The sequence below is a fragment of the Myotis yumanensis genome, unplaced genomic scaffold (assembly GCF_028538775.1).
Source record: "Myotis yumanensis isolate MYYU_CA2020_CCGP unplaced genomic scaffold, mMyoYum1.0.hap1 SCAF_11, whole genome shotgun sequence".
Lineage (NCBI taxonomy): Eukaryota > Metazoa > Chordata > Mammalia > Chiroptera > Vespertilionidae > Myotis > Myotis yumanensis.
Window position 1 is genome coordinate 53,772,408 of NW_027223762.1, and position 27,500 is coordinate 53,799,907.

General features: G+C 43.4%; 1 protein-coding gene and 1 long non-coding RNA gene across 2 annotated transcripts; one reads left to right on the plus strand and one right to left on the minus strand.

The window, feature by feature from the left end:
• Nucleotides 1-48: 48 nt before the first annotated feature.
• On the minus strand, nucleotides 49-18,894 carry LOC139020066 (uncharacterized). The gene is made up of 3 exons (XR_011473184.1): nucleotides 18,777-18,894; nucleotides 13,234-13,436; nucleotides 49-362 (listed from the first exon to the last, which is right to left on the minus strand). It is a non-coding gene; the product is annotated as an uncharacterized lncRNA (long non-coding RNA).
• Nucleotides 18,575-27,452, plus strand: MRPL35 (mitochondrial ribosomal protein L35). Its single transcript, XM_070429643.1, has 4 exons — nucleotides 18,575-18,635; nucleotides 22,610-22,799; nucleotides 23,866-24,010; nucleotides 27,118-27,452. The coding sequence occupies exons 1-4, from the start codon at nucleotides 18,593-18,595 to the stop codon at nucleotides 27,304-27,306; spliced, it is 567 nt and encodes a 188-aa protein (XP_070285744.1). The 5' UTR covers nucleotides 18,575-18,592; the 3' UTR covers nucleotides 27,307-27,452.
• The last annotated feature ends 48 nt before the right edge of the window (nucleotides 27,453-27,500 follow it).

Genomic DNA, 27,500 nt, shown 5'->3' on the forward strand with positions numbered 1-27,500 from the left:
ATTTATTGAAGAACCAGTACAGATTCCCACGTGGGACAGACTGCCACGTGGGGAGGGGGAAAGGGTCCCAAAAAACCGACTCCCACGTGGGGAGGGGGAAGAGTCCCCCGATGGATATTTCGTAGAAAGGAATCGACTTGGCCCAGTCGGTGTCGTCCTCGCGGGAGGCCTTGGTTTCGTTTGACAGTTCTTCTGGAGTCTTCCTGGTTGCGGGAGGCTGGGTGAACAAACACGGGAGAGACCTTTGTGCGCAGTGTGTCGTTCACGTGACAAGTAGCTGAGATTCTTGGGGTTCACAGCTCCTACTCCTTCCAGGTTAAACAGCGCAAGTTTTTATTTTAGAAAGATAATTTGGCCGCAACCTGTGGGATGGGTTGGGAAGATAAGGAGGTCAAAGTATTCCACTGAGTCTATAATCAAGGTATAACAAACATTGAACGCAGGATTCAATACTATTAGTACAGTATCACAGAAACGAAATAACTGTATATCAGTTGTGCTTGTAAAGTGCTTTCAAGTCTTAACTAGGTAATTTATTATAGTATGATGTTTTCCCTAGAGGTATACAAGGTCACTAATCCCATATGTAAAATGGAAAAATAGATTTGAAAATTAACTAACTTTATATAATTACTTAATTTTGTATATGTTTGATGTACTTCAGTAATTACACTCTTCATATCACCATCACCTAATGGCCTCCAGAACAGTCTATCGGACTCTATCCTGTTTAGTAATTTTAGCAATTAAACTGGTTTCCCTACCCCATTTCTGCCCTCTGTTGTCATGTTGGAAGATGCCAGTGTGACGACTTTTCTAACATCTTGGCCATAAACCTCTCATTGCCAATAAGCAGTTTCAGTCTGCTCCAGCCATGGGTGGCACAGCCACACCTTAAGCCTGAACATCATTAGCAACTTTAGCTTCAAGAGCTCAAGTTCCAAAATTATTTTTTACTAGAGGCCCAGTACACAAAATTCATGCACTGGTAGGGTCCCTAGCGGCTGCCACGGTGTACTCCCTCCCTTCCCCGGCAGGCCCTGCCCCTTAGTCAAACTCCCAGTTTGCATACTAGGCTTTTATTATATAGGATAGTTTCCTAACCTCTCATTTAACAAATTCCCTAATCCTCATCCTCTACTTGCAATTTGTGATTTGGGGGACTTTAAAATGTATTCTAGCCGAAACCGGTTTGGCTCAGTGGATAGAGCGTCAGCTTGCGGACTGAAAGGTCCCAGGTTCGATTCCAGTCAAGGGCATGTACCTGGGCTGCGGGCACATCCCCAGTAGGAGATGTGCAGGAGGCAGCTGATCTATGTTTCTCTCTCATCGATGTTTCTAACTCTCTATCTCTCTCCCTTCCTCTCTGTAAAAAATCAATAAAATATTAAATAAATAAATAAATAAATAAAATAAAATGTATTCTAAAGTAACTCAAATTTAAATCACATTCCTGTTCAAAAACTGCAGTGACTCCCACTGCCAATTCAAAGAGCCTTTATGAAATGTCTCAGAGTACTTTTCCAGCGTATGTAGATGTTTCTCAGCTTAAAGTGGTGGCTGTAGGTATGAAATCAAGACAGCAACAATAGCCCCAGCCAGTTTGGCTTAGTGGATAGAGCGTCAGCCTGCGGACTGAAGGGTTCTGGGTTCAATTCCAGTTAAGGGCACCTACTTCAGTTGCAGGCTCCCTGCCCTGGTTGAGACTATGCCAGAGGCAACCAATCAATGTATCTCTCTGACTTTGATGTTTCTCTCTGTCTCTCCCTCTCCCTTTCACTCTCTAAAAATCAATGGAAAACATGTCCTTGAGTGAGGATTTTAAAAAAACAAAACTGTGAAGACAGCAACAATAGCAGTTGAAAGGGCGAGGGCTATGCCCTCCATCTTGCCCTGAATCCTCCATTTTTGGGCAGCAGCCATGTGCTCAGCAAGGAGTTTCTTCCCGGAAGCCCAAGCCTCTGCTAGTCACACCTAGGATTTCTTTAAACTAACCAATGATACTCAAGGGAAGTGCGCGGCATAGATACGACCACATCCTGTGTAACAAGACACCGACTCGCGCCTGGCCAATCGGCAGGGCCCACAGTCCTCTCTCCTCCCCTTACTATAAAACCCCTCTCCCCACAGAGCTGGCTCTCTCTCTGCTTCCTGCCGCTGCGTCGGCGAGGTGGGGGAGCCGAGCTAGCTCGAATAAAAACTCTTATGCTTTTGCATCGGACCTGGCTGGCTCCCTGGTGTGGTTTCTTGGGGATCCTGAAATCTGGGCATAACAGCAGTCCAAGCTCATCACCCACTTAGATGCCCTATAACCTAGAGAAACAAGGATAACCATCTCAGTGGTTCTCAAAAGAGTGATCTGGGATGTGCTGTGCCAGCACGGCCAAGGGTGAACCTGAGTGGGGGCGGTGAAGGATTTAGAAAAGACAGACAAGAGAATGAAAGCTGGGTCTCAGTGGGAGGCTGCTTCTCTGATAGAGAGACAGCGACGGCACCCATAAGCCAAGTCTTTATTTTATAGCCAGATTCCACAAGGTAAAGTAAGGGCATGGTCAAGATGTTTACACTGTTCTAATCTACTCAGTTACATGCACCAGAACTCTATCAAGCCCACATTACTCAGAGACGTGGGGCCACGTGTTCAGACCATAGGTTCAAGCTTACAACTATAGCTGTTGGCTATAATTGTGCTGGGAGGGCTCTGCCCTCCAAGCTGGGACTTGCATGTGGCAATGAGAGAACTGTGCCCTCTCATTAGTCTGAGGCTTGAACCTGTCCAAACCCTGTAGCTGCTCTCCACACTGGAACCCCTGGGGGAGCCTCAGACCTTTTCAGAAAGATTTTTAGACCTTTCCATAAAATCAAAACTAGCTTCATAATATTAAGGTTATTTGCTGTTTTCATTATCTTGTAGCGTTATCCAGATATCACAATAGATTGAATGCATAAGCAAATTTCAGAATCCATCTTTCTATTAATCCAGACATTAAATAGATTTGCAAAAAGGTTAAACAATGCCACTCACTACTCTTTTTTTATTTTTTATTTATTTTTTATTTTTAAATATATTTTATTGATTTTTTACAGAGAGGAAGGGAGAGAGATAGAGAGTTAGAAACATTGATCAGCTGCCTCCTGCACATCTCCTACTAGGGATGTGCCCGCAACCCAGGTACATGCCCTTGACCGGAATCGAACCTGGGACCTTTCAGTCCGCAAGCCGACGCTCTATCCACTGAGCCAAACCGGTTTTGGCTACTCTTTTTTTAAATCTTGGAATAGTTATTTTTCATTAAGCCCTGACTGGTTTGGCTCAGTAGATAGAGTGTTGGCCTGTGGACTCAAGGGTCCCAGGTTTGATTCCGGTCACGGGCAACAAAAACAAATAAATAAAAAAAATGCTTCCTTCTGCCCTAACCAGTTTGGCTCAGTGGATAGAGCATCGGCCTGCAGACTCAAGGGTTCCAGGTTTGATTCCGGTCAAGGGCATGTACCTGGGTTTCAGACACATACCCAGTAGGGAGTGTGCAAGGAGGCAGCTGATCGATGTTTCTCTCATTGATGTTTCTAACTCTCTATCCCTCTCCCTTCCTCTCTGTAAAAATCAATGAAATATATTTTTAAAAATGTGTTAACATGTAATAGGTTTGTTGTTGTTTTAAAAATAATGTGGCAGGCAGAATAATTATCCCCAAATGTGTCCCTACACTTTCCTAATCCCTGGGACATGTGAATATATTACCTTAAATGACAAAAAAAAATTTTTTTGCAAGTGTGATTAAGTTAAGAATGTTGAGATATGGGTACTATCCTGGACTATCTGTGTTGGTCTGTCGAGTGTGTTTCCCTCCAAGTCCCACATGGTTCAGGGCTCGGGATCTGAAAGAGGAGCCACACACCAATGAGAGAGAAAAGAGACAAGACAATTTGGAAATGTTGGGGAGCCAGGCGGGCAAGTCCAACTCAAGGAGAGGGACTTCCACTCATGCTCAGGCAGCTCCAACCTTTTATTTGGTCTAGGGTAGCCCTAAGGTAAGGAGGTTTCAATGACACACAGATTAGCTCATCAACAGACAATTTCCAGTAATAGGCAGAATATCTAATCAACAATAATCAACAAGGATTTGCATGAGTATCTAAGGAATTAGTGAATTAAGGTGGGGAGGATGCTTCAGCTACCATTATCTAGATTAACTGGGTGGTGCACAGCTCCGACCTTTGCTAGAGCTTCAAAGGTCACTAGCTTTTGGGGGTCTCTACTCTTCTCTGCTAGTGAAGACGATAGGTGGTCTCCGATGTCTCCCCCTTCTTTTTCCTTTAAAAATTCTTGTATCTGTCGACCAGAAATATAAGAACAAGTCCCAATTTCAATGTCCAACAGTTCTGAGTCCAAGTTTCAATGTCTGCCAGTTCATGTGTACATGCCAGCAATGACATGCTGGTTCTGGATGGTGGACAAATGGTGGCAATGCAGGTCCGACCCTCTCTGGTTTGGTCCTGGGCAACCTGCAGCGATACACAGCTGCTGACTGCCAGCATGGCAAAGCGTCGTCAGTGTCCTCCATCTCTGAACTGTCTCTTTCCTGTCGTGGTGGCTGGAGCAATTTGGTCATTTTCTCTCTGGGATCCGTTGTTGCAGGAATCCACATGGTCTTGGAGCTGTTCTCTGAAAATGTACAAACGTATTCTCGACCAAAGGTTAATTTGCCCAAATGATTTTCCTTTGGCTTATTTTGACATCATGTGTGTTTTCCTGGGTGTCTCGCTGTTAGCATTATAAATGAAAAATTTTATCTAAATGTAATTTAGTTACAGGATCTATTTCCTTACATGGTACTTTTCCACTATCCCCCCTTTTTTGATTTAATTATTAGGAGGCTTTTTGGAAAATTTATAATGCAGTCTAGATAACATTAAATTTTAATTTTTTGCACAAAAATATGACTGCTTTAGGTTCATTGCATGTTAAGCAATTTTACCATGAAATGAAAATTTTGGTTAATACTTCTTGAATAATTACTTATTTCAAATTAGCCAAATTTAATTAATCTGAAAACTTGACTACTATTTTACTGTCAAATTTAATACTCTAACAACAATCTTTAAAAACTATATATTTTATTGATTTTTTACAGAGAAGAAGGGAGAGGGATAGAGAGAAACATCGATCAGCTGCCTCCTGCACGCCCCCCAGTGGGGATGTGCCCGCAACCAAGGTACATGCCCTTGACTGGAATCGAACCTGGGACCCTTGAGTCCGCAGGCCGATGCTCTATCCACTGAGCCAAACCGGTTCAGTCTAACAACAATCTTAATTTACACTGTAAATATTAATGGAAAGGATTATTTTGCATCCTTGAGAAGGCCCTGAGCATTCCTATTGTTAGGCTGGATTTAGATATAGGGTAGCTGCTGTTAGCCAAGTCTCTGTTATCTGGGTACGGATCTCAGCTGGACCAAGTCTCTTTCTGTTATCTGGGTCCCGATCTGGGCTGGGCATGGGAAGCGAGAAGCAGCCATGGGGGCAGGAGACCTCCCTCAGGAGGGGCAAGTGTTCAAGCCCCTGCATAATTGGGGGGGGTGAGGATCTGTGCCCCACCTCTGTTGACCCCCAAGTTCTCTTCTGTTGGCCCCTCTGCGACTGTGCCTGTCTTAGGTCGTTCCTCCCTGAGGAATCTTACCCGTCATTGGCTAACCAGCCATCCTCCGGGCCAAGCAGGGTGATGTGAGGTTCAGTTCTGTCTCCTTGTTAGCCTATGCCCCTGTGGCCTCCACGCCCAGCAACTGACTTTGGATCCCCTCGCCTGCTGGCGGGGGCCCCGGCATTGATCATGGGGAACCCAGGTTTCCTCTCCAGAGAGGGCCCAGCTCACGCTATTGGTCAAGAGACAGATCCATGGTACCAGCCACCATGACCTCAGCATGAACAGAGAACTCAGGCAACAGCTTTAGGTAATTGGATTGTGAGAAGAGGGAATCTTCTTGGCAAAAAGGTCAAGAGAGGTCAATACAGAATGCTTAAGTGCCTTCCCAGGGGGCCCTCCACACAGTGGAAGGGATTAAATCCTTTCATGTCCTTATTAAATTGCTGCCAAACATTCAAAGAATTAGTTTGTAAGTTTGTTTGGGATAAATGCACAATATACTGTTGTAAAATATAAAAAATTATTAATGACATTGTAGAATAATACCATGTAAGGATATTCTTTGCTCTAGGTCATGACAATTCAATTTTAAACTGGCTGTCTCAAGGTTTGGAATGAGGAACCTGGTTTGCAAAAAGGCAATTTACAGAAGCAGAAACAGCATGCTATTTAAATTAGTTTTGGGTAAACACTTTATCTAGAGTTCTTGGGTAACCTGGGTTAAACTTAGGCATGTTATCTAAATTACAGTTTTGGGTCTAGAACCCTTGGGTGACCTGGGTTAAACTTAGGCACTTTATCTAAATTACAGTTTAGGGTCTCCAGAACACTGACCATTAACTGGGGCCCTCTGACCTTGGGATAACTGTACTGTCCTTCCCAGGTAAAGGAAAATGTGCTTTCTAAGACCAGTATGAAACTATAGTTTTTACCTGAAATAACTGTTACCATACTTCACTTTACCATGCCCCAGGTGGTCTCTAGGCTGTTTGTTGTCCAACTTGTCCTCCTCCTGCTCCTCATCTTCAGTGGACTGCTTGGAGTCACTGCTCTCTGTGGCTGAGGTAGTTGATTGTCTGCAGCTTCCAGGTGCAAGGTCCTCAGTCTGGCTAGTTTCTCTCTTGGATCCCTGATGCAGTTTAACATTTCTAGCAGGAATCCACACGGGCTTGGAAAAATTCTCTGGGGATATACAAGCGTACCCTCTGCCAAAGGTTAATAATGGGTCGGGTCCCTTCCATAAACCAGATTCGGGATCCTTCCATTTAACTAGACCATTTTCTTTTGTTTTATTCTGACACCAATGTAGCTCCATAGGTGTCTTTCCATCAGCATCACAAGTGAAAAAATTTAAAGTAATTAAGGCTTGGTGCAGCCTACCCATAGGTGATTTCTCCATCATCCCTCCTTTTTGTTTTTCAAGTTGGGATTTTAGCCATTGATGCTGTCGCTCAATAATGGCCTGTCCTTGGGAATTATATGGTATTCCTGTAATGTGCTGAATTTTCCACCTTTTACAAAATTCCTGGAATTGACAGCTTGTATAAGCAGGCCCATTATCGGTTTTAATAATCTTGGGAATTCCCATGACGGCAAAAGCAGCTAGGCAATGATTAATAACCTGTTTTGCCGTTTCTCCTGTAGATGCAGTAGCCCATAGGACTTTTGAAAAGCTATCTACAGAGACATGTAATGCCCCAAGACGTCCAAAAGGAGTATAATATGTTACATCCATTTGCCAGATATGGTCCCTTAGCAAACCTCTAGGGTTGACTCCTGTGTTAGGCCCTTGAGGTAGATGTAACATGCAAGTGGGACATTCCTTGATAATCTGTTTTGCTTTCTGTCGAGAGATTGAGAATTGTTTGGACAACATTTTAGCAGGCTGATATGAAAGCTGATGAGTCTCTGAGGCCTCTTTTAATAAAGCAACCAATTGATCAGCATGTGCATTTCCCTTAGTTAATGGGCCAGGTAATACACTGTGAGCCCTGATATGAGTGATATAAAAAGGGTATTGTCTCTACTGCACAATCTGCTGAACTTTTTTAAACAGTAAGAATAAATTTTAGTCACTAAGCCATTTCAACCGGGCAGTTTCAATTCTACTTACTAGGCCCAAAGCATAAAAGGAATCAGAAATTATATTAATAGGCTGTTGGAAATCTTGCAACGCAGCCTTAATAGCTTCTAATTCAATTCTTTGCACAGAAGTATGACTGGTCAGTATGACTCGGTCTGAATTTTTTTTTTTTTTAATTAAATCTTTATTGTTCAGATTATTACATTTGTTCCTCTTTTTTCCCCCCATAACTCCCCTCCTTCCAGCTCCCACCCCACCCTCCACCCTCACTCCCCACCCACTGTGTTCATCCATAGGTGCATGATTTTTGTCCAGTCACTTCCCGCATCTCCCACACCCCTTTTTCCCCCAAGAATAGTCAGTCTATTCCCTTTCTATGTCCCTGATTCTATTATAATCACCAGTTCATTCTGTACATCAGGTTATTTATTCACTTGATTCTTAGATTCATTTGTTGATAGATGCATGTTTGTTGTTCATAATTTGTATCTTTACCTTTTTCTTCTTCTTCCTCTTCTTAAAGGATACCTTTCAGCATTTCATATAATACTGGTTTGGCGGTGATGAACTCCTTTAGCTTTTCCTTATCTGTGAAGCTCTTTATCTGACCTTCAATTCTGAATGATAGCTTTGCTGGATAAAGTAATCTTGGTTGTAGGTTCTTGGTATTCAGCACTTTGAATATTTCTTGCCATTCCCTTCTGGCCTGCAAAGTTTCTGTTGAGAAATCAGCTGACAGTCGTATGGGTATTCCCTTGTAGGTAATTGAGCCTCTTTCTCTTGCTGCTTTTAAGATTTTCTCTTTGTCTTTTGCTCTTGGCATTTTAATGATGATGTGTCTTGGTGTGGTCCTCTTTGGATTCCTTTTGTTTGGGGTTCTCTGCGCTTCTTGGACCTGTAAGTCCATTTCTTTCACCAGGTGGGGGAAGTTTTCTGCCATTATTTCTTGAAATAGGTTTTCAATATCTTGCTGTCTCTCATCTTCTGGCACTCCAATGACTCTGATATTAGACCGCTTAAAGCTGTCCCAGAGGCTCCTTACACTATCTTCACACTTTCGGATTCTTTTTTCATTTTGCTTTTCCAATTGGGTGTTTTTTGTCGAATCTTTGGTTTGATTATTGTACTCCTCTGGTCTGCTATTGGGTATAATATTCTTTATTTCAGTCCGTGTATGCTTACTTTCTAATTTCTTTATCGTAGCATCGAGGGTCTCATTAGTTTTCGTGAGGCTCTGCACAAATTTATGGCAAGCCCTCAAAATTGCGATTCTTAGCTCCATATCCTCCATTTCTGTCATGTTTTTTTGTCTCCGCATCTTTTATGCTTTCTTGGTGCACCCCCTTGTGGTCTCTGTGCGCAGTCTTGTTCTAGCCAAGCCTTAATTGTTGTAGTTAACACTAGAGGGATTTGACCCCCAGGCCGACTGGCTATAGGAATCAGCTGTATGGAAAACGTCTGCCTTCTGGGGAGGCGCTAATCCAGCCTTTGCCTGAGGCGATCGGCAAATGGCTGTGCGCAGGGTTTGGGCGGGGCGGGATCAACAGGGCTGGCGGAGGGAGCAGTTATGGCCGCTCTCAGTCCCGTTCCCAGAGGCTCTGCTTCTCAGAACCCGGCAGCCGCTGCAAACCTCAGAGAGAAAGCTGCCCTCAGGTTCCAACTGATGCCGGATAATCCCGCTTCTCCTGTTTGAGTCTGGGTCCCTAGAGACTCGCCCGGATCTGGAGCCCAGAGTCTGAGACTCACTCCCGACAGAAAACGACAACCTCGCCCTCAGCCACCAGCCCGCTTTGCGCGCGCACCTCGGTACCTTTGTATTTTCCACACTGCGCCGCCTCTGAGCCTCGATTTGCTGTTCTCTTTCCTTCTAGTTGTAGAGTCTCTCTTCAGCCAGCCTTCCTGTGGTTCTGGGTGATGTCCGTTCAGTCTTTTAGTTGTATTTTTGAAATGGTTGTTTGCGGCAGCGGTCTCCGGTGTTTACCTACGCCACCATCTTGGTCTCTCCTCGGTCTGAATTTATAGTATGATAGGCAGCTTTCCCATTAGATGACCCGTCAGTAAAAACAGTTACTGTTTTTTTTGGTATAATGATGGAGGTCTTATATAAAAATTATAGTAGTTTATCTTTTAATAGGTGACAGCTAAGTTCCCCTGAATATCCATTTAACCCAATTTGCCAATTTATATCAGCCTGAAATAACATTTCTAATTGCTTCCCAGTGAGGGGAAGATAGATGCATTTAGGTTCTTCTCCTCTAAGCTGACTGCAATGCTTTCTAAGCTGGTACATCAATTGAGCCATCAGTTCTACATAAGTAACAGCAGTTTTAGAGGACTGATGCCCTAGGTGGACCCATTCAATAATAGTGGGAGAGTCTTTATTTTGGAAGATGACTCCAGTGGGACTATTTGCAGTATAGTTAATCTGTCCCAATAAAGGCAATTCAGGCGTCATCTGTTAGTGTTCTGGGTGAGGAAAGGTTAGAGTCACCCCTAAGTATATTAAATAAATTTGTCATTTCTCCCATAGAGACTTTTAGGTAAGGTCTTAACCAGTTAATGTCCCCTAATAATTTCTGAAAATCATTTAAAGTTTTAAGGCAATCTTTTCTTAGTTCCACCTTTTGTGGCCTAATGCATTGGTTTTCAATTATGGTTCCCAGATATTTAAAAGGTGTTTGATTCTGTACCTTTTCTGGGGCAATTTTTAAGCCCCATTTAGGGAGCTCCTTTTCTAATTGGAAAAATATTTCCAAAGTCTGCTCTTCCCGTGGACTTGCTAAGAGCAAGTCATCCATGTAATGGATAATGTAACATCGGGAATATCTGTCCCTTAAAGGCTGAACAGCTTGAGCCACATATTTTTGGCACAAGGTAGGGCTATTGGCCATTCCTTGAGGCAAAACTTTCCACTGATATCTTCTCATGGGTTCTATATTATTAATAGATGGCACTGAAAAGGCAAATCTTTGTTTATCTTGAGGTGCCAAGGGAATGGTGAAAAAACAATCCTTAAGATCTACTACTATGAGAGACCAATTTAAAGGTATTTGTGAAGGCGCTGGGAGTCCAGGTTGCAAAGCTCCCATGGTATGCATAGTAGCATTAACTGCTCTAAGATCATGTATCAATCGCCATTTCCCTGCCATCTTCTTAGGTATAATAAATATAGGCATATTCCAAGGGCTATTGGAAGGCTCTATATGACCAGCTTCTATTTGTTCCTGTATCAATTCATGAATATGACCTAATTTCTCCTTGGTTAATGGCCATTGATCCACCCATATAGGTTTATTGTCTTTCCATTGTATAGGATCAGCATGGGGGCGAGGAGACTGAGCAGTGACCACTCCTAAAAAGGTTGATATCCTCGTCTTCCTGGGTTTTCTGCGCCTTGACCAGTCTGATATCCCATCTGAGTTACAAACTGCTGACCTTTGCCGGTAATAATACAAGCTTGTAAACTTCCCGGCCCCATAAATTGACTGCAATTCCAGAGACAATGTACGGCTGAAACCATCCTGCCTGTCCTTCCTCATCTTGCCACCTTAAGACTGCAGCGCTACGTTGTGTGTTATCAGGAACTCCTACGCCCCTAATTGAGTCCATAGCTTCTACCATGGACCAACTTGGAGGCCAGAATTCTTTGCTGGTAACGCTGACATCTGCCCCAGTGTCTGCTAGGCCTTTAAACATTTTTCCTTCTATCCTCAGATTAATCATAGGACGGGTTTTGCTAATTTCCTGTATCCAATAGATGTCTGAGCTTCCAAATCCTTGCATTCCTCTTTTCCTGTTTATTGCCTCGCCTTGTTGAACATAAGGTAAAAGTAGTATCTGAGCAATTCTTTGTCCTGGAGTAATTTGTATAATATGATTACATTCCAATATTACTTTAATCTCTCCCTCATAGTCTGAATCTATGACTCCAGGCAAAACAGTTAATCCTTTCAGAGTGTTTCCACTCCTCCCTAAAATTAATCCTAAAGTTCCTGGTGGCACAGGTCCCCAGATTCCTGTAGGAACAGCTTGCTGAGCCATATCGGGGGTCAAAGTGACCGCTATAGTACTGTTAAGATCTAGGCCTGCGCTCCCTGGAGTGATCCGGGTCAGAGAGTCCACTGTGGGCTTTGCAGGGCAGATCTCCCCTTTTATTGACGGGGCTGGGGGTGGCCCCACTGGCCGTTTCCCTGTGGTTGGCCATACCCTGTGTCTTGATTTAACGGCTGCCCATTTTTATGGAATCTCGATTTACAATGGCTGGCCCAATGGTAGCCCTTCTGGCATCTAGGACACAGAGAGGTTGGATCTGTGTTGATCGGCTCATGAGGTGGGATGTTCGAACCTTTCCCTAGAGCACCTCTTTGTGACCTTAGTTGCCTACATTCTTTTCTAAAATGTCCTGTTTTTCCACAGTTATAACACCTTTTATTTTTTACGGTTACAGCAGCAGCGAGTAAATTCGCTTGAAAAGTGCCTGACCCCACATTCTGACATGCTCGAATCATTTCTGTAATGGTACTACCTTTTCTCAGAGGCATCAGGCATTTCTTACAATCATCATTGGCATTTTCATAAGCTAATTGCTGAATTAAAATGTCTCCTGCTATCTCATGTTGAATCTGTCGTCTCACTGCTCAAGTGAGACGCGCCACAAAATCAGAAAATGATTCTAAAGGCCCCTGTATACATTTACTAAAAACTTCCTCAGAGTCCCCTTTTGCTGGTAAAGTCCACCAAGCTTTCCTTCCACAAGCTCTAATTTGCTCATATGCCAGTTGCACATAATTTAATTGGGTTCGCACGTCATTGTATTGTCCCAGTCCTGCTAGCATTTCATAAGTTATTTGAGCATTCAGCCCTCGGTTTATATGGGCTTGCTCCTGGCATTTCTCCAAGAATTCTCCCTTCCATTGTAAATAATCTTCTCTATCCAGAGTTGCATGAGCTAGAGAATACCAATCATGAGGAATTAAGAACGCTTCAGAAATATTATTCATAATTTCTCCTGTAAAAGGAGCCATTGGACCATTTTGGACTACACTTTCACGTAAGGCCTTTATCATTTTAAAGTCAATTTTTACATGCTGTCTTATTATCTGATTCGGTTTTTCTTCCCGCTCCTCACTAGGAGAAGCGGAGGGAACCAGTCGGGGAGACTCCTCCTCAGCCTCTCTAAAAGGCTCTAGCAAATGCAATATTGTGTTTCCCATGGAAAAATAGTTTTTTGAGATAAATTTTTTTCTTGCTGCTGACCTTTTTTCAAGTTCTGACTAACTTTTTAGCAACTTTTAAGATCTAACGTACCTTCTTCAAGAAAAACAAAGGTTATGTTCTATAATAACACGCAAAAATTCTAAGAGATTACCTTCTGAAACTTTAACACTTTAAACATGCAAATCAAAAGTCTATAATAAAGTTTCTTACTTTTAAAGCCGAATCTACTTTTTAAAGCCAAATCCTGCCCCGTTAGCCTGGTTAAGAAAATGTTCCCAGCCTACTTACAGATCCGGACTTCTGAAGTTGATCCTGGGCATTGCCTGCGGTGAATTTCCCTCACTTTTTTTCGGTGAATTTTCCACACGTTTTTGGTGAAACTTCCTTTTTTTTTTTTTGCTCTAGCGAAACCTTCACTTTCAGATTACCCGTTGGGTGCCAGATGTCAAGTGTGTTTCCCTCCACGTCCTGCCTGGTTCAGGGTTTGGGATCTGAAAGAGAAGCCGCACACAAATGAGAGAGAAAAGAGACAAGAGACAATTTGGAAATGTTGGGGAGCCAGGCGGGCAAGTCCAACTCAAGGAGAGGGACTTCCACTCATGCTCAGGCAGCTCCAACCTTTTATTTGATCTGGGGTAGCCCTAAGGTAAGGAGGTTTCAATGACACACAGATTAGCTCATCAGCAATTTCCAGTAATAGGCAAAATATCTAATCAACAATAATCAACAAGGATTTACATGAGTATCTAAGGAATTAAGTGAATCAAGGTGGGGAGGATGCTTCAGCTACCATTATCTAGATCAGTGACTCCCAAAGTGGGCGCTACCGCCCCCTGGTAGGCGCTACAGTGATCCAGGGGGGCGGTGATGGCCACAGGTGCATTTGGGGGCAATGAGTAACTGCTATTAAAATTAAAAAAAAATTAATTTCCAGGGGCTGAGTAATATTTTTTCTGGAAAGGTGGCGGTAGGCCAAATAAGTTTGGGAACCACTGATCTAGATTAACTAGATTAATTTTTATTTTGTTAATCCTCACCCGGGGATATTTTTCCATTGACTTTTTTAAAAAATATATTTTTATTGATTTCAGAGAGGGAGAGGGAGAGAGAGATTGAAGCATCAATGATGAGAAAGAATCATGGATTGGCTGCCTCCTGCACACCCTGTACTGGGGATCGAGCCTGAATCCCGGGTATGTGCCCTTGACCGGAATAAAACCTGGAACCTTTTGGTCCGCAGGCTGACCCTCTATTCACTGAGACAAACCGGCTAGGGCTCCATTGACTTTTTAAAAAATATACTTTTATTGATTTCAGAAAGCAAGGGCGAGGGAGAGAGAGATGGAAACATCAATGATGGATCATTGATCAGCTGCCTCCTGTATCCCGCGCACTGGGGATCAAGCCCACAACCCAGGCATGTGCCCTGACCAGCAATCGAACCCATGACCCCCTGGTTCATAGGTGGACGCTCAACTACTGAGTCACACCGGCTGGGCTTTTTCCATTGACTTTCAAAGAGAGTGGAAGGGAGGAGGAGAGGTTTCCACGTGAGAGAGACATCGATTGGTTGCCTCCTGCACTTGGAATCAAGCTTGTAACCTGGTTACGTGCCCTTGTGCCCTTGACAGGAATTGAACTTTCAGTCTGCAGGCCTATGCTCTACGCACTGAGCCAAAACCAGCCAGGCAGGGATCCTCAATTTTTAAGCATGTAAAGAGGTTTAAGACCAAAAAGTTTGAGATCCATTGCTCTAAATAAATCCTGTCTGTCTTGGCTCTCTCTCTTACCCTAGCCCTTGGTGTTCTTACCGCCAAGAATGACCTTGCCCTTGTTGAAATCCTCCCCAATCGTTAAGAACCATGTTATGTTCTACATCCTCACCCTGATCATCCCAACCAGAAGCCTCTTTTCCTTAAACTTTGAGAGAGAAACCAAGATGGCGGCATAGGTTAACTCGGGAGTTTGCTGCCTCGAACAACCACTTCAAAAATACAACTAAAAGACGGAATGGACATCATCCAGAACCACAGGAAGGCTGGCTGAGTGGAAGTTCTACAACTAGGAGGAACCGAGAATCAGAGGAGGCGCAGTGCTGAAGTAAAATACTAAGGTGCGGAGTACGCGCAGCGCGGGCTGGTGGCTGAGGGCGCGGTTGACTGTTTCAATCCGGAGGGAGCCTCAGACTCTGACCTCCAGATCCGAGCGAGTCTCTAGGGACCCAGACTCAAATGGGAGAAGCGGGACTGTCTGGCTTCGGTCCCTCCAAGGTTTGCAGCGGTTGCTGGGACAGAGAGGCAGAACCCCTGGGGATGGACTGAGAGCAGCCATAACTGCTCCCTCCTCTGCCCTGTTGATCCTGTGGGACCCGCCCCGCCCAGGCCCTACACAGAGGCATTTGCCAGATAGCCTCAGGCAAAGGCTAGATTAGCACCTCCCTAGAGGACAGAAGTTCTCCCACTGCAAACACAGCTGATTCTCACAGCCAGTTGGCCTGGAGGTCAAGTAGTAATTATCTACAACAATCAAGGCTTGACTACAAGACTGCTCACAGAGACCACAGGGGGTGCACCAAGAGTGTCTACCTCAGGTAATTGGGACACTTAACACGGAAAGCCACTCTATCGACACAGTGAAGCATAAAAAAATGCCAAGACAAAGAAACAGGCCACAAAGGACAGAACCAGAGGAAAGCAGGCTACTGGATATAGAATTCAAAACCACACTTTTGAGGTCTCTCAAGAGGCTTCTAGAGGCTGTCGATAAACTTGATGAGATGTACAGGAAATCTAATGAGACCCTCGATGGTGTGATAAAGGACCAACTAGAAAGTAAGCATACACTGACTGAAATAAAGAATATTATACAGACTCCCAATAGCAGACCAGAGGAGCGCAAGAATCAAGTCAAAGATTTGAAATGCGAGGAAGCAAAAAACACCCAACCGGAAAAGCAAAATGAAAAAAGAATCCGAAAGAGTGAAGATAGTGTAAGGAGCCTCTGGGACAGCTACAAGCGTACCAACATCAGAATAATAGGGGTGCCAGAAGATGAGAGAGAGCAAGATATTGAAAACCTATTTGAAGAAATAATGGCAGAAAACTTCCCCTACTTGGTGAAAGAAATAGATTTACAAGTCCAGGAAGCGCAGAGAACCCCAAAGAAAAGGAATCCAAAGAGGACCACACCAAGACACATCATCATTAAAATGCCAAGAGCAAAAGACAAAGAGAGAATCTTAAAAGCAGCAAGAGAAAGAAACTCAGTTACCTACAAGGGAATACCCATACGACTGTCAGCTGATTTCTCAACAGAAACTTTGCAGGCCAGAAGGGAATGGCAAGAAATATTCAAAGTGCTGAATACCAAGAACCTACAACCAAGATTACTTTATCCAGCAAAGCTATCATTCAGAATTGAAGGTCAGACAAAGAGCTTCACAGATAAGGAAAAGCTAAAGGAGTTCATCACCACCAAACCAGTATTATATGAAATGCTGAAAGGTATCCTTTAAGAAGAGGAAGAAGAAAAAGGTAAAGATACAAATTATGAACAACAAATACGCATCTATCAACAAGTGAATCTAAGAAGCAAGTGAATAAATAATCTGATGTACAGAATGAACTGGTGATTATAATAGAATCAGGGACATAGAAAGGGAATGGACTGACTATGCTTGCGGGGGGAAGGGGTGTGGGAGATGCGGGAAGAGACTGGACAAAAATTGTGCACCTATGGATGAGGACAGTGGGTGGGGAGTGAGGGCTGAGGGTGGGGTGGGAACTGGGAGGAGGGGAGTTATGGGGGGAAAAAAGAGGAACAAATGTAATAATTTGAACAATAAAGATTTAATTATTAAAAAAAAAAAAACAACTTTGAACTTCCCCTGGGAGTCATTTATCTGCCTTATACTTGTCTCCTTATTAAAAGTGAACTCCCCAACCCTCTCCCCACCCCCCCCCACCCCGCCAAAAAAAGTGAACTCCTTGAGACCCAGTGTTTACCCCTTACCCAAATAGTGTAATATATTGTGTATGCATGGACTATCTTAGGCAACAAGAATGACAGAGAGGTTCACTTTTTGTTTTGTTTTGTTTTGTTTGTTTCTTTGAACGAACATTAGAAAAGAAGTACAATCACTGGTTCCCAGGAATAAAATAAAGAACTATTCAGGAACTGTAGCATTGTTCAGTAAGAGTTGAGATGCTGTTCTACCTAATGTCAATCAGTGTAATGATTAGAAAAAAAATGTATGTGAGCTATCCTTAGAATATTTACATTTATTTGGTTATAGTTGGCATTCAGTTTTTAAAAACTAATTTTAAATTCTTAAAAATAATTTTAAATAATATTGCTATTTCCTATCTACCAGTTTCCTAAGGATAATAAGTTTTATCCTCTCAAACTTAATAAAATTAGCAAAAAGATTGTTTCAAGTGTCATGTATTTTATTTTTTAATCTTTATTGCTGGAAGTATTACAGATACCCCCTTTTTCCCCATTAACTCCATCTAGCCTGCACCCACTGCCCCCTCTTCACCATGGGTTATGCTGATATGCATTCAAGTTCTTTGGTGAATCCCTTCTCCTCCCCCCCCCCCCCTCCCCGTTTCCCTCTAAGATTCCGCAGTCGTTCCATGCTTCTATGTCTCTGGGTCTATTTTATTCACCAGTTTATTTTGTTCTTTAGATTCCACATATGAGTGAGATCATGGCAAATAGTCATGTATTTTATTTTATTTTATTTTAAAAAATATTTTATTTTTATTTATTTATTTTAAATATATTTTTATTGATTTCAAAGAGGAAGGGAAAGGGAGAGAGAGATAGAAACATCAATGATGAGAATCATTTTTCGGTTGCCTCCTGCACGCCCCCTGCTGGGGATCAAGCCTGCAACCCGGGCACATGCCCTCAACCAGAATCGAACCTGGGACCCTTCAGCCTACAGGCCCACACTCCATCCACTGGGCCAAACCAGCCAGGGCATATTTTTAAAAATATTTTAAATTGATTTTTACAGAGAGGAAGGGAGAGGGGGAGGTAGAAACATCGATGAGAGGGAAACATGGATCAACTGCCTCCTTCACGCCCCCAAAAGCGGGGAAGAGCAGAGAGAGGCCAGGTGACCTCCCGTGCATGGGTCGACACTCAACCACTGAGCCACACAGGCTGGGCTATGTTCTGTATTCGGTTTTATTTTATTTTATTTTTTAAAATATATTTTATTGATTTTCCACAGAGAGGAAGGGAGAGAGATAGAGAGTTAGAAACATCGATGAGAGAGAAACACCGATCAGCTGCCTCCTGCACATCTCCCACTGGGGATGTGCCCTCAACCCAGGTACATGCCCTTGAGCGGAATCGAACCCGGGACCCTTCAGTCCGCAGGCCGATGCTCTATCCACTGAGCCAAACCGGTTTCGGCAATGTTCTGTATTTTAAATAAATTTTTCAGTCAAATGCTCAGTAAAAATATATTAAGAGCCTACAGTAAAGGACAGCCTGACCAGTACAAGACGTTCAATAAAAGTTGGTCTGGCCCTTTAATTTTCCCCCCTTCCTTGACGCCACCTCGTTTTCCTTAGTGCCCTTTTGCCCTGACTCTTTTAGACCCAATGCGGCCGCCGTAGGGCGGGGTGGCAAGATGGCGGCGCCCGTGCTGGCTGGTGCGGTGAGAGTAGCATCAGGTCAGTGGGAGAGCAACGCGCTCGGTTCTTGCCTTCACAGAAGGGGGGCCGCGCGGGATGGAGTGGGAGTTAACAGGAAAAAGCGGGGTGGGGGGGGGCATCCCGTTATTTGAAACCAGAAACTCTCGGACCCTCGCGTACCTGCGCGTCCCGAAGTCGGCTTTCTTAAGGGCTCCTCGCCATCCCGCCTTCCTTAGAGAACAAACCGGAGGACAGGGCGGAGGGGGCCAGGACCACCCCTCACGACCTTTGACCTTGGCCGTTGTCTGCGTCTCGGAGCTTCGCGCAGTGGGGATGACGGCGAGCTCCGGCGCGCAGAGCGCCTCCCCCGCCGGCACGGAGGAAGCGGGTGTGCGGCTCGCAGGCCGCGCGGGGAGCGGGCGGCTCGGTTCCTTCATCAGGCCCCGCACCGGACGGGCTCCGGGATTCCCGGAGTGAGGGAGAGGACGGGAATGAAAGCAACTTAGCTTAGTTGGAAGAGGACTTTTGCAAAAAGTTAAAGGTCATTCAGATGTGGTAAGATTACAGTAAGTTACTTCCACGAAAAATAGAGTAAAATCCTGTAGAAAAATAGAGATTAAAAAGAAGCCTCCCTTGCCCTAGCTGGTTTGGCTCAGTGCATAGAGCGTCAGCCTGTGGACTGAAGGGTCCCAGGTTCGATTCCGGCCAAGGGCACATGCCTGGGTTGCGGGCTTGATCCCCAGTGGGGGACATGCAGAAGGCAGCCAATCAGTGATTCTCTCATATCATTGATGTTTCTATCTCTCTCTCCCTCTTCCTTCCTCTCTGAAATCAATACATATATTTAAAAAAAAAAAAAAAAAAAAGAAGCCTCCCGCTTGTCTTGGTGGTTGAGCATCGACCTATGAACCCTATGAACCGGGAGGTCAGGGTTCGGTGCGGTCCGGGCCCAGGCCGGGCTGCGGGCTCCGTCCCGTGCGGGGCGTGCAGGAGGCAGCCGAGTCATGATTCTCTCTCGTTGATGTTTCTCTCTCTCTCCCTCTCTGAAATCAATACAAATAAATGTTTTTTGAAAGCTACGATGTAAAATTTCCAACTTACGTAAGAGTTTCTTTACATGGGTTATTTTTAATTTGTGAAATAACAAGGAAAAATTTGTGTAACATATATGAATGGCTTAAATACCGGTCTGCCTGGTTTTGTTGCACTTTGTAGATATTGCTTTTTTAAAAAATACGTATTTTTATTGATTTCAGAGAGGAAGGGAGAGGGAGAGGGAGATCGGACGCCTCCTGCCCGCCCTCCTGGGGGTCCAGCCTGCAGCCCGGGCTGTGCCCTGACCAGGAACCAGACCCTGACCTCCGGGCCGTAGGGAGAGACAACCCCTGAGCCACCTGGCAGGGATTTTTTTTTTTGAAAAGCAACAGTTTGTGGTAATTCTGTGTGGAGCAAGTCTATTGGCTCCATTTTTCCAACAGGCACAGATGATGGTTTGTATTTTTTAACAATAACATTTTTAATCAAGGTATATATATTGTTTTTTTAAGACACAGTGCTATTGCACAGTTAATAGACTACACAGTATAATCTAAACGTAACTTTTATATGCACTGAGAAGTCAAAAATTCGTGTGACTTGCTCTATTGTGGTATTTGCTTGATGGTGGTGGTCGGTACGGAGCCCACAGTGTCTGCAAGGAATGCCTGTAACTCTACAGCCAACATCGGAAAACTGACAGCCAGGTCAGGGCACAGAGCACCAAGAGCCTCTTCTGCACCCTGTGAGCCTCCCCATCAAAGTCCCATTTGGGGCCAGATATAAACACTTTTCTCATTATTATTGCCTTGTTCTTTTTTTTTTTTCTGTAATAGTTTCAGCATCTAATTGTGCATCTTTTTAAAATATATATAGTTCTTATTGATTTCAGACAGGAAGAGAGAGGGAGAGAGATAGAAACATCAATGATACTAATCATGGCTCGGCTGCCTCCTGCACGCCCCCTACTGGGGACGGAGCCCACAACCTGGGCATGTGCCCTGACCGGAATCCCACTGTGACCTTCTGGTCCACGCTCATTGCTGCTAAATAACAGTCTCTTATGTGACTACTCCACAATTCTCCATTTTACTATTGATAGGCGTTTTCAGTTTGGGGCAGTTAGGTACAAAGCTGACTGACCTTGTGTCCTGCTATATGAGTGCCAGAGTTTCTCTAAGGTGTGTGTGTACATGTGAAACTAGCTGTAGAATTGCAGCATCAATGTGTGTGTGTGTGTGTGTGTGTGTGTGTGTATTTATTCAGCACTGCCTGCTACTGCCAGTGATGTGTTTATTTAAAGTCACCCCAGTGTTGTATTCTTTACTTCCTCATCAACAATTAGTATTGTTAGACCTAGAGATTTTTGTCAATCTGGTAAATGTTTAGTGATGTCTCATTGTGGTTTAAATCGCATTTACCTGATTAGTAATGAGCCTGAATATCTTTTTTTTTTTTTTTAGCATTTATGACAATTTAGGTTTATTGCTCCTCCAAGTGAGAGAGCCACGCCTTGGGGAGCCACGCCTTGGGGGGCCAGGGTGTTGGAGAGCCAGGGCGCACTCCAGAGCCTGAATATCTTTACACATGTGTATTGGCCATTTAAATTTCTTTTATGAAGTACCCACTTAAATATGTTGCCCATTTTTCTATTCAGTTGTCTTATTGATTTGTAGTTCTTTATATATTCTAGATATGCGAACTTTCTCATTTAATTGTGTTTTCCAATATCTTTTCCCACTTTGGCTGCCTTTTTAGTTACTTAAAGTATCTTTTGATGAAAAGAAATTCTTATTGTTACCAACTTGAATTTATTGTCCTTGTGTTTTTGAAATAGATGACATATCAACTCACTATGAAATGTAGATTCCATTGAAAACACTTAAAAGTGATGTGACAGCTTATTTTTTTTTAATGTATATTTTATTGATTTTTTACAGAGAGGAAGGGAGAAGGATAGAGAGTTAGAAACATTGATGAGAGGGAAACATCGATCAGCCGCTTCCTGCATACCCGCTACTGGGGATGTGCCCGCAACCAAGTACATGCCCTTGACCGGAATCGAACCTGGGACCCTTCAGTCCGCAGGCTGACGCTCTATCCACTGAGCCAAACCGGTCAGGGCGACAGCTTATTTTTTAAATTTTTTTTTTTCTTTATCCTCACCAGAGGATATTTTTTCCATTGATTTTCAGAGAGAGAGTGGAAGGGAGAATGAGAGAGGGAGAGAGAGACGGAGAAACATGGATGTGAGAGAGACACATCGATTGGTTGCCTCCCAGATAAAGGGGACTCCACACATCTAGGCCCTTCATGATCTGCCTTCTGATCTGCCCGCCCTGTTTCCCACTGCTTCCCCCCAGGCATTTCCAATACAGTCGACACGCAGTGCTCAGCTCCTGTGGCAGGTCCAGTCCCCACTCCAGGCTTACGTTTGTTTCAGCCTTGTTTTTGCCTGTTTTTTATCCTACCTGGATTGTGCACCTCTTCCTCTCATGGCCTGTTCATTTTCTAGATGAGAGTTCAGGTACCTCTGTTGTTTTCTTTGCGTCCTTCTCCTGCCAGTCTTGTCTCTCCAGGGAGTTGTTGAGCTTTCGTGTCCGCCCTGCCATTGCACTCTGTGCGGGGTTCTACCTCATCAGAGCCTAAGGCCTGGCGGGTGGGAATTCATGTTCTATGTGTTTTGTTTTGTACTGTTGAACATGGAACTAGGACACATCAGACTGGATCGTGGCGATGGTTGCACAACTCTAAATTTACTAAAAAGCATTAGGTTGTACACAAATGGGTAATTTTTTGGTGTGTAAGTTTGCCTTAATGAAGTTGGTAAAAAGCTCCCCAGGTGAGTCTGATCTTCAGGACACATGGATAATGTATAACACTTAGTTGCTTTAAAAATTTCGTGTTACTTAATTTTAAATATCTGGATTCATATGTTGGTGTGTCGCATTAAGCACGTATGCTTTTCCGTCTTACAGGAATCTTACGGCCCCTGACTGTTTTGGCGTCTTCAGCCTATCGACACGGTGCCAAGAATGCCTGTCTCAGTTCTGCACTGTCCCCCCGACATCTTTGTCGTGCTCAGACTCCAGCTGTTTCCTCTGCGCCCAGACTTACGACATGTGTCAGAAACCTGGCATGGGGGCACACTGGAACAATCCTCAATAGGTAGAGTATATCTAGGTAAACATGGTCCTTGGACAAAAATTCTAAAATATTCATGCCTGCACAGACATCTTAGAAATAGGGGATACTTTTGTGTACCTGCCGTTTGTTGCATAGACTTTGCCTGATGGAGTGGGAGAATAGGATTGACATCCATATGCCTGTGTGCCAGCAGCAGGGACGACCAGACAGCACACTTCTGGTTTCGGGGTGTGGTTTCCTGGATGGAAGCTGTCAGCGAGTGGAGGGTGAGCAAGATGCTCAGCTTACAAGGGTGGGCTGCGCGTGGTGCTCATTCAATCAGCAAGCATTTAGTTAAGCTTAAGTACTGGCTGCCTAGCACTGTACTTGGCAGAAAGTTTACAAAGATAAACACGTTGAAATCCTTAGGAGGTGACAACCTAGTGGGCAGATGGGTTAAAAATCAGGTGATTGAAATATAATAGAATCAGTTCTCTCCTAGGGATTGAGAGGGTAAATGACAATCCGACATGCAAGTTGGTGATAGTTGCTGTTCTTATGTATGCATACATTCATGGATCTTTGGAAGAAACAATGTATATTAAAAGTCAGCTGTGGCAACAGCATGGATGGAACTGGAGAGCATTATGCTAAGTGAAATAAGCCAGTCAATGAAAGAAAAATACCACCTGATCTCACTCATTTATGGATAATAAAGACCATTATAAACTGATGAACAAAAATAGATACAGAGGCAGTGCAGTATTGAACAGACTGTCAAACTACAGTAGGAAGGCCGGGGAGGGTTGGGGGACGGGAGGCGGGTAAGAGATCAACCGAAGGACTTGTATGCATGCATATAAGCATAACCAATGGACACAAGCCACTGGGGGGTAGGGGAGGCCGGGGGAATGTCAAGGTGCGGGGGGGGGGGGGGGGGGGAGGGCGGGAGACATGTAATAGTCTTTGTAATACTTTCAGCGATATAAATAAATAAAAAGTCAGCTGTGTTCCGGTGGAACTGCTTTACTTATTTCTAAGCGTAGAAATGGATTTTATCACTTAATCATTCTTACTGCTCAGTTAAAATTTTAAAAATCTATTTTAGAGTGGCCCCCCTGCTTCCAGATGTCCTGAAGCTACCGGTCAGAACTGTAACATACTACAGTGCACGAAAAGGCAAGAGAAAGACTGTGAAAGCTGTCATCTACAGGTTTCTCCGACTCCATTCTGGCCTTTGGCTGAGGAGGAAGGTGGGTCTTCAGCTGTCACTTGATTGAAAAAGGAGTGTGAGCAGATTAAAATGAAGCCGAGTTCAGCCTATTCATTGACCTGTTTCTCCCACCTTACCAATAGCTGTTGCAGTGCTGTGCTTAAGTACTGGCGTGGCAGGCTTCACGTCATGTAAGTGAATCCATGTGAAGGAACACGTTTAAACCTTCATAAACATTATTCACATGGTGAAAGTCTTCAATGTAGGACAGGTTCATCTCAGGTCTCTTACATGACTGGTTTACCTGTGGGTGATGCGTAATAACCTGTGGGGAGGCTCTGTGTAACCCTCGAGTATTATATCAGAGGCGGCACCAGCAGGCATTACTCACATGGGTCATATTTGGGGGCTGAAGAGCTTTTCAGCCCACCTTGAATTGGATTCTCCAGGCTTAATATTTATGGCAGAACGTTAACCCCACATACACTTTTTTTTTAAACTTTATATGTGTTTCTCTGTTGGTGAGTGTAATTGGGGCCCATGTCGGTCAGAACTCCAGTACTTGCTCTGGCCACAGACCACAGCCTAAGGGGGGCTGCCAAATTGTTACTGCTCTGTCCTCCCCCACAGAGTGTTGTGAGCATGACTAGGGGCTTTTTGTTCATGTCCTTATTCATGGAAACAGTAACTGATCCTTAGAAAGCAGCGGACAACCAGAGTTTTGTAAAACCACCTTTGAGTTTTGATAACTATTCAAACCCTAAAGTCCTTTTATTATTTGGAAGTTAACCAGTGATTCTTTAAAGATCAAATTGGTAGGACTTTGTCACTGTTTGATAGGTTGAAAGGATTATCTCCATCTCTAAAACAATCCTAAATTTGTACGTGAATAGGTTGATTGGCACTCTCGGCTCATTTCTCCACTGGAACAATACTGTGGTAGTTTCCTACACTAGTTGATAAAAGTTCATGTAATCCACGTAGGTCCGTGGTCGGCAAACCGTGGCTCGAGAGCCACATGCGGCTCTTTGGCCTCTTAAGTGTGGCTCTTCCACACAATACCACGTGCAGGCGCGCACGTACAGTGTGATTGAAACTTCGTGGCATGCACAGAAGTCGGTATTTTGTGGAAGCCACACTGAAGGGGCCAAAGAGCTGCATGTGGCTCGCGGGCCACGGTTTGCCGAGCCGCAGTTTGCCGACCACTGACGTAGGTGAATTAAGTAGTTAAGGTAATAGTTGTGAATTTTGAAAATTTTGGACTATTGGAAACATTTACTCTCCCTTGTAATTCTACTAATTATTTCTAGGTCCGCACCTGACCCTAGATCAAGTGAAATGGGTGGTTTTCTTTGCCTTTCCATGTCCCTTTTATTGGGGCCTGAGATCCTTATGTTGTTGTGGGGGACCTGGTCAAATTCTCCAGTCATAACATCTAGTCCCATTCAGGGCCCCAGAAAGTATTCCATCTGCAGAATGGCCTGTTTCAGCAAAATCTAATTTTAAGAGGAAAATAACAAATCTGGTCAGATTAATTCACACTAATGTGTAAAAAAAACAAAGTATTTTCTGTGGGACAGTTCCATCCAGGTACCCTAATTTTTATTGTTTATTCTCCCCCTCCATTTCTGAACCTAGAGGTTATCTAAATGTTTCAAATGTTTTCACATTGTTGCATTCCACAGAGTAATCTTCAAATGATACTGGCAGTGATGGCTAGGACAGCAAATTAGTTGTAAGTCAGAGGTCCACAGGGACCCAGTTTGGCTTGTAAACTACAAAATTATTATACAAATATAAGGATTTTGATTTGAATCTTTCAATTTTAAATTGTAATCAATGGGTAGTAAAAATCTAATCTGTAGCATTTTAAAACCAGAACTCTTAACCTTTTCTTTCTTTCTTTTATTTTTTATTTTTTTATTTTTTTATTGATTTCAGAGAGGAAGAGAGAGGGAGAGAGAAATAGTAACATCAATGATGAGAGAGAATCATTGATCAGCTGCCTCCTGCACACCCCCAATGGGTATCGAGCCCACAACCCAGGTAGGTGCCCTGACCAGGAATTGAGCCGTGACCTCCTGATTCATAGGTTGACGCTCAACCACTGAGCACACTGGCCGGGCATGTTAACTGATTTCTGAGCATCACATACTATGGAGCTTGCTGGTCACAGTGATGACACAGACTTGTCAGAAACCCAGGGCACCTTCTCAGCAAAGAGCTGTGGTTTTGTTCAGTTAGTGGTTTAAAAGGACCCGAGGACTCTCACACGTGGAGTGGGTTCTCGTCTCCCCTCCCCTGTAAGTTACTGTGTGGTTTTAGGCAAACATTAACCGGGTGGCACCTATGGTCTCTACTTGTTTAAACAGACTATGATTATAGTTTTTATATTCAATCTAATTTTCTGTTTCTTCAGAAATTAATTCTTCAAAATAATTTTAATAATTGTCATTTAAGTATAAATGTAATTTAATAATACATTTATGACAGTTCTGGGTTAAACATGGGTTAACCATTCCTTCATCACTCCTAGTGATAGTTTTACTGTATTCATTATTCCTTACAAGAGTATTTACTACAGAAATTGGTCCCTAGTGTGTGGAAAGAATAAATATATTTGAGAACTGTGCTTCTTGGCCCTTATAATACTTGGCCTCTTAAACGGACATAAATGTTATCAACCTAGCCGGGACGCCCTTCATGCTCCTCCACTTTAGGAATAAAAGTAGTGTAGTGCCTACGTCCTCTGACCTCAGTCTGCTACATAACCTTTCTAATCAGTAGCTATTTCTCTTTAATTTGTAAAATGAGAATAATAGTATGTTGTTGAAGATTGTTAAGAGATAATAAGGTAATGCATATAAAGTAAGCTATTATCTATCATTACCCTGTACTTCACCAGGCACATAGATTTATTTAGCTTTATTTTCTGTGGTTTTAACTTAAAAATTTTTCAAAATATTAAATTGTTAATATTTCTTTTTCAAACTACCCATGCTTTCTCCAACCCCCATTGAGAATCACATCTTTCTGAGAAACATACCAGCCCCAATGAAAGTCGGTCTTTGTTGCCATTGGGTCCATAAACCATGAGTAATAAAGCTAATGTAATGTTTGAAATGTCCTTGTAATATCATCTAACAGGCTGGTTATAAGAAAAAATTATGGAAGAAGACGGCTGCAAGGAAAAAGCGCCTGAGGGAATTTGTGTTCTGCAATAAAACCCAGAGCAAACTCCTAGATAAGATGACGACGTCCTTCTGGAAGAGGCGAAACTGGTATGCCGACGACCCTTACCAGAAGTACCATGACCGAACGAACCTGAAAGTGTAGGTCAGAAGGGCTGCGATTCCCGTTACTGGGCGTGCATCTTTGGGTATATGATGTCTTTGCAAAAATGAATGTAAGAGTTGATGTACTAACTGATATGAAAACATATATATAGAACCAACATTAAACTTACCAGTTTTAAAATGTAATGACTTAAACATTCCCAGCTTTGTTCAGGGATAAAATTAGTGATTACT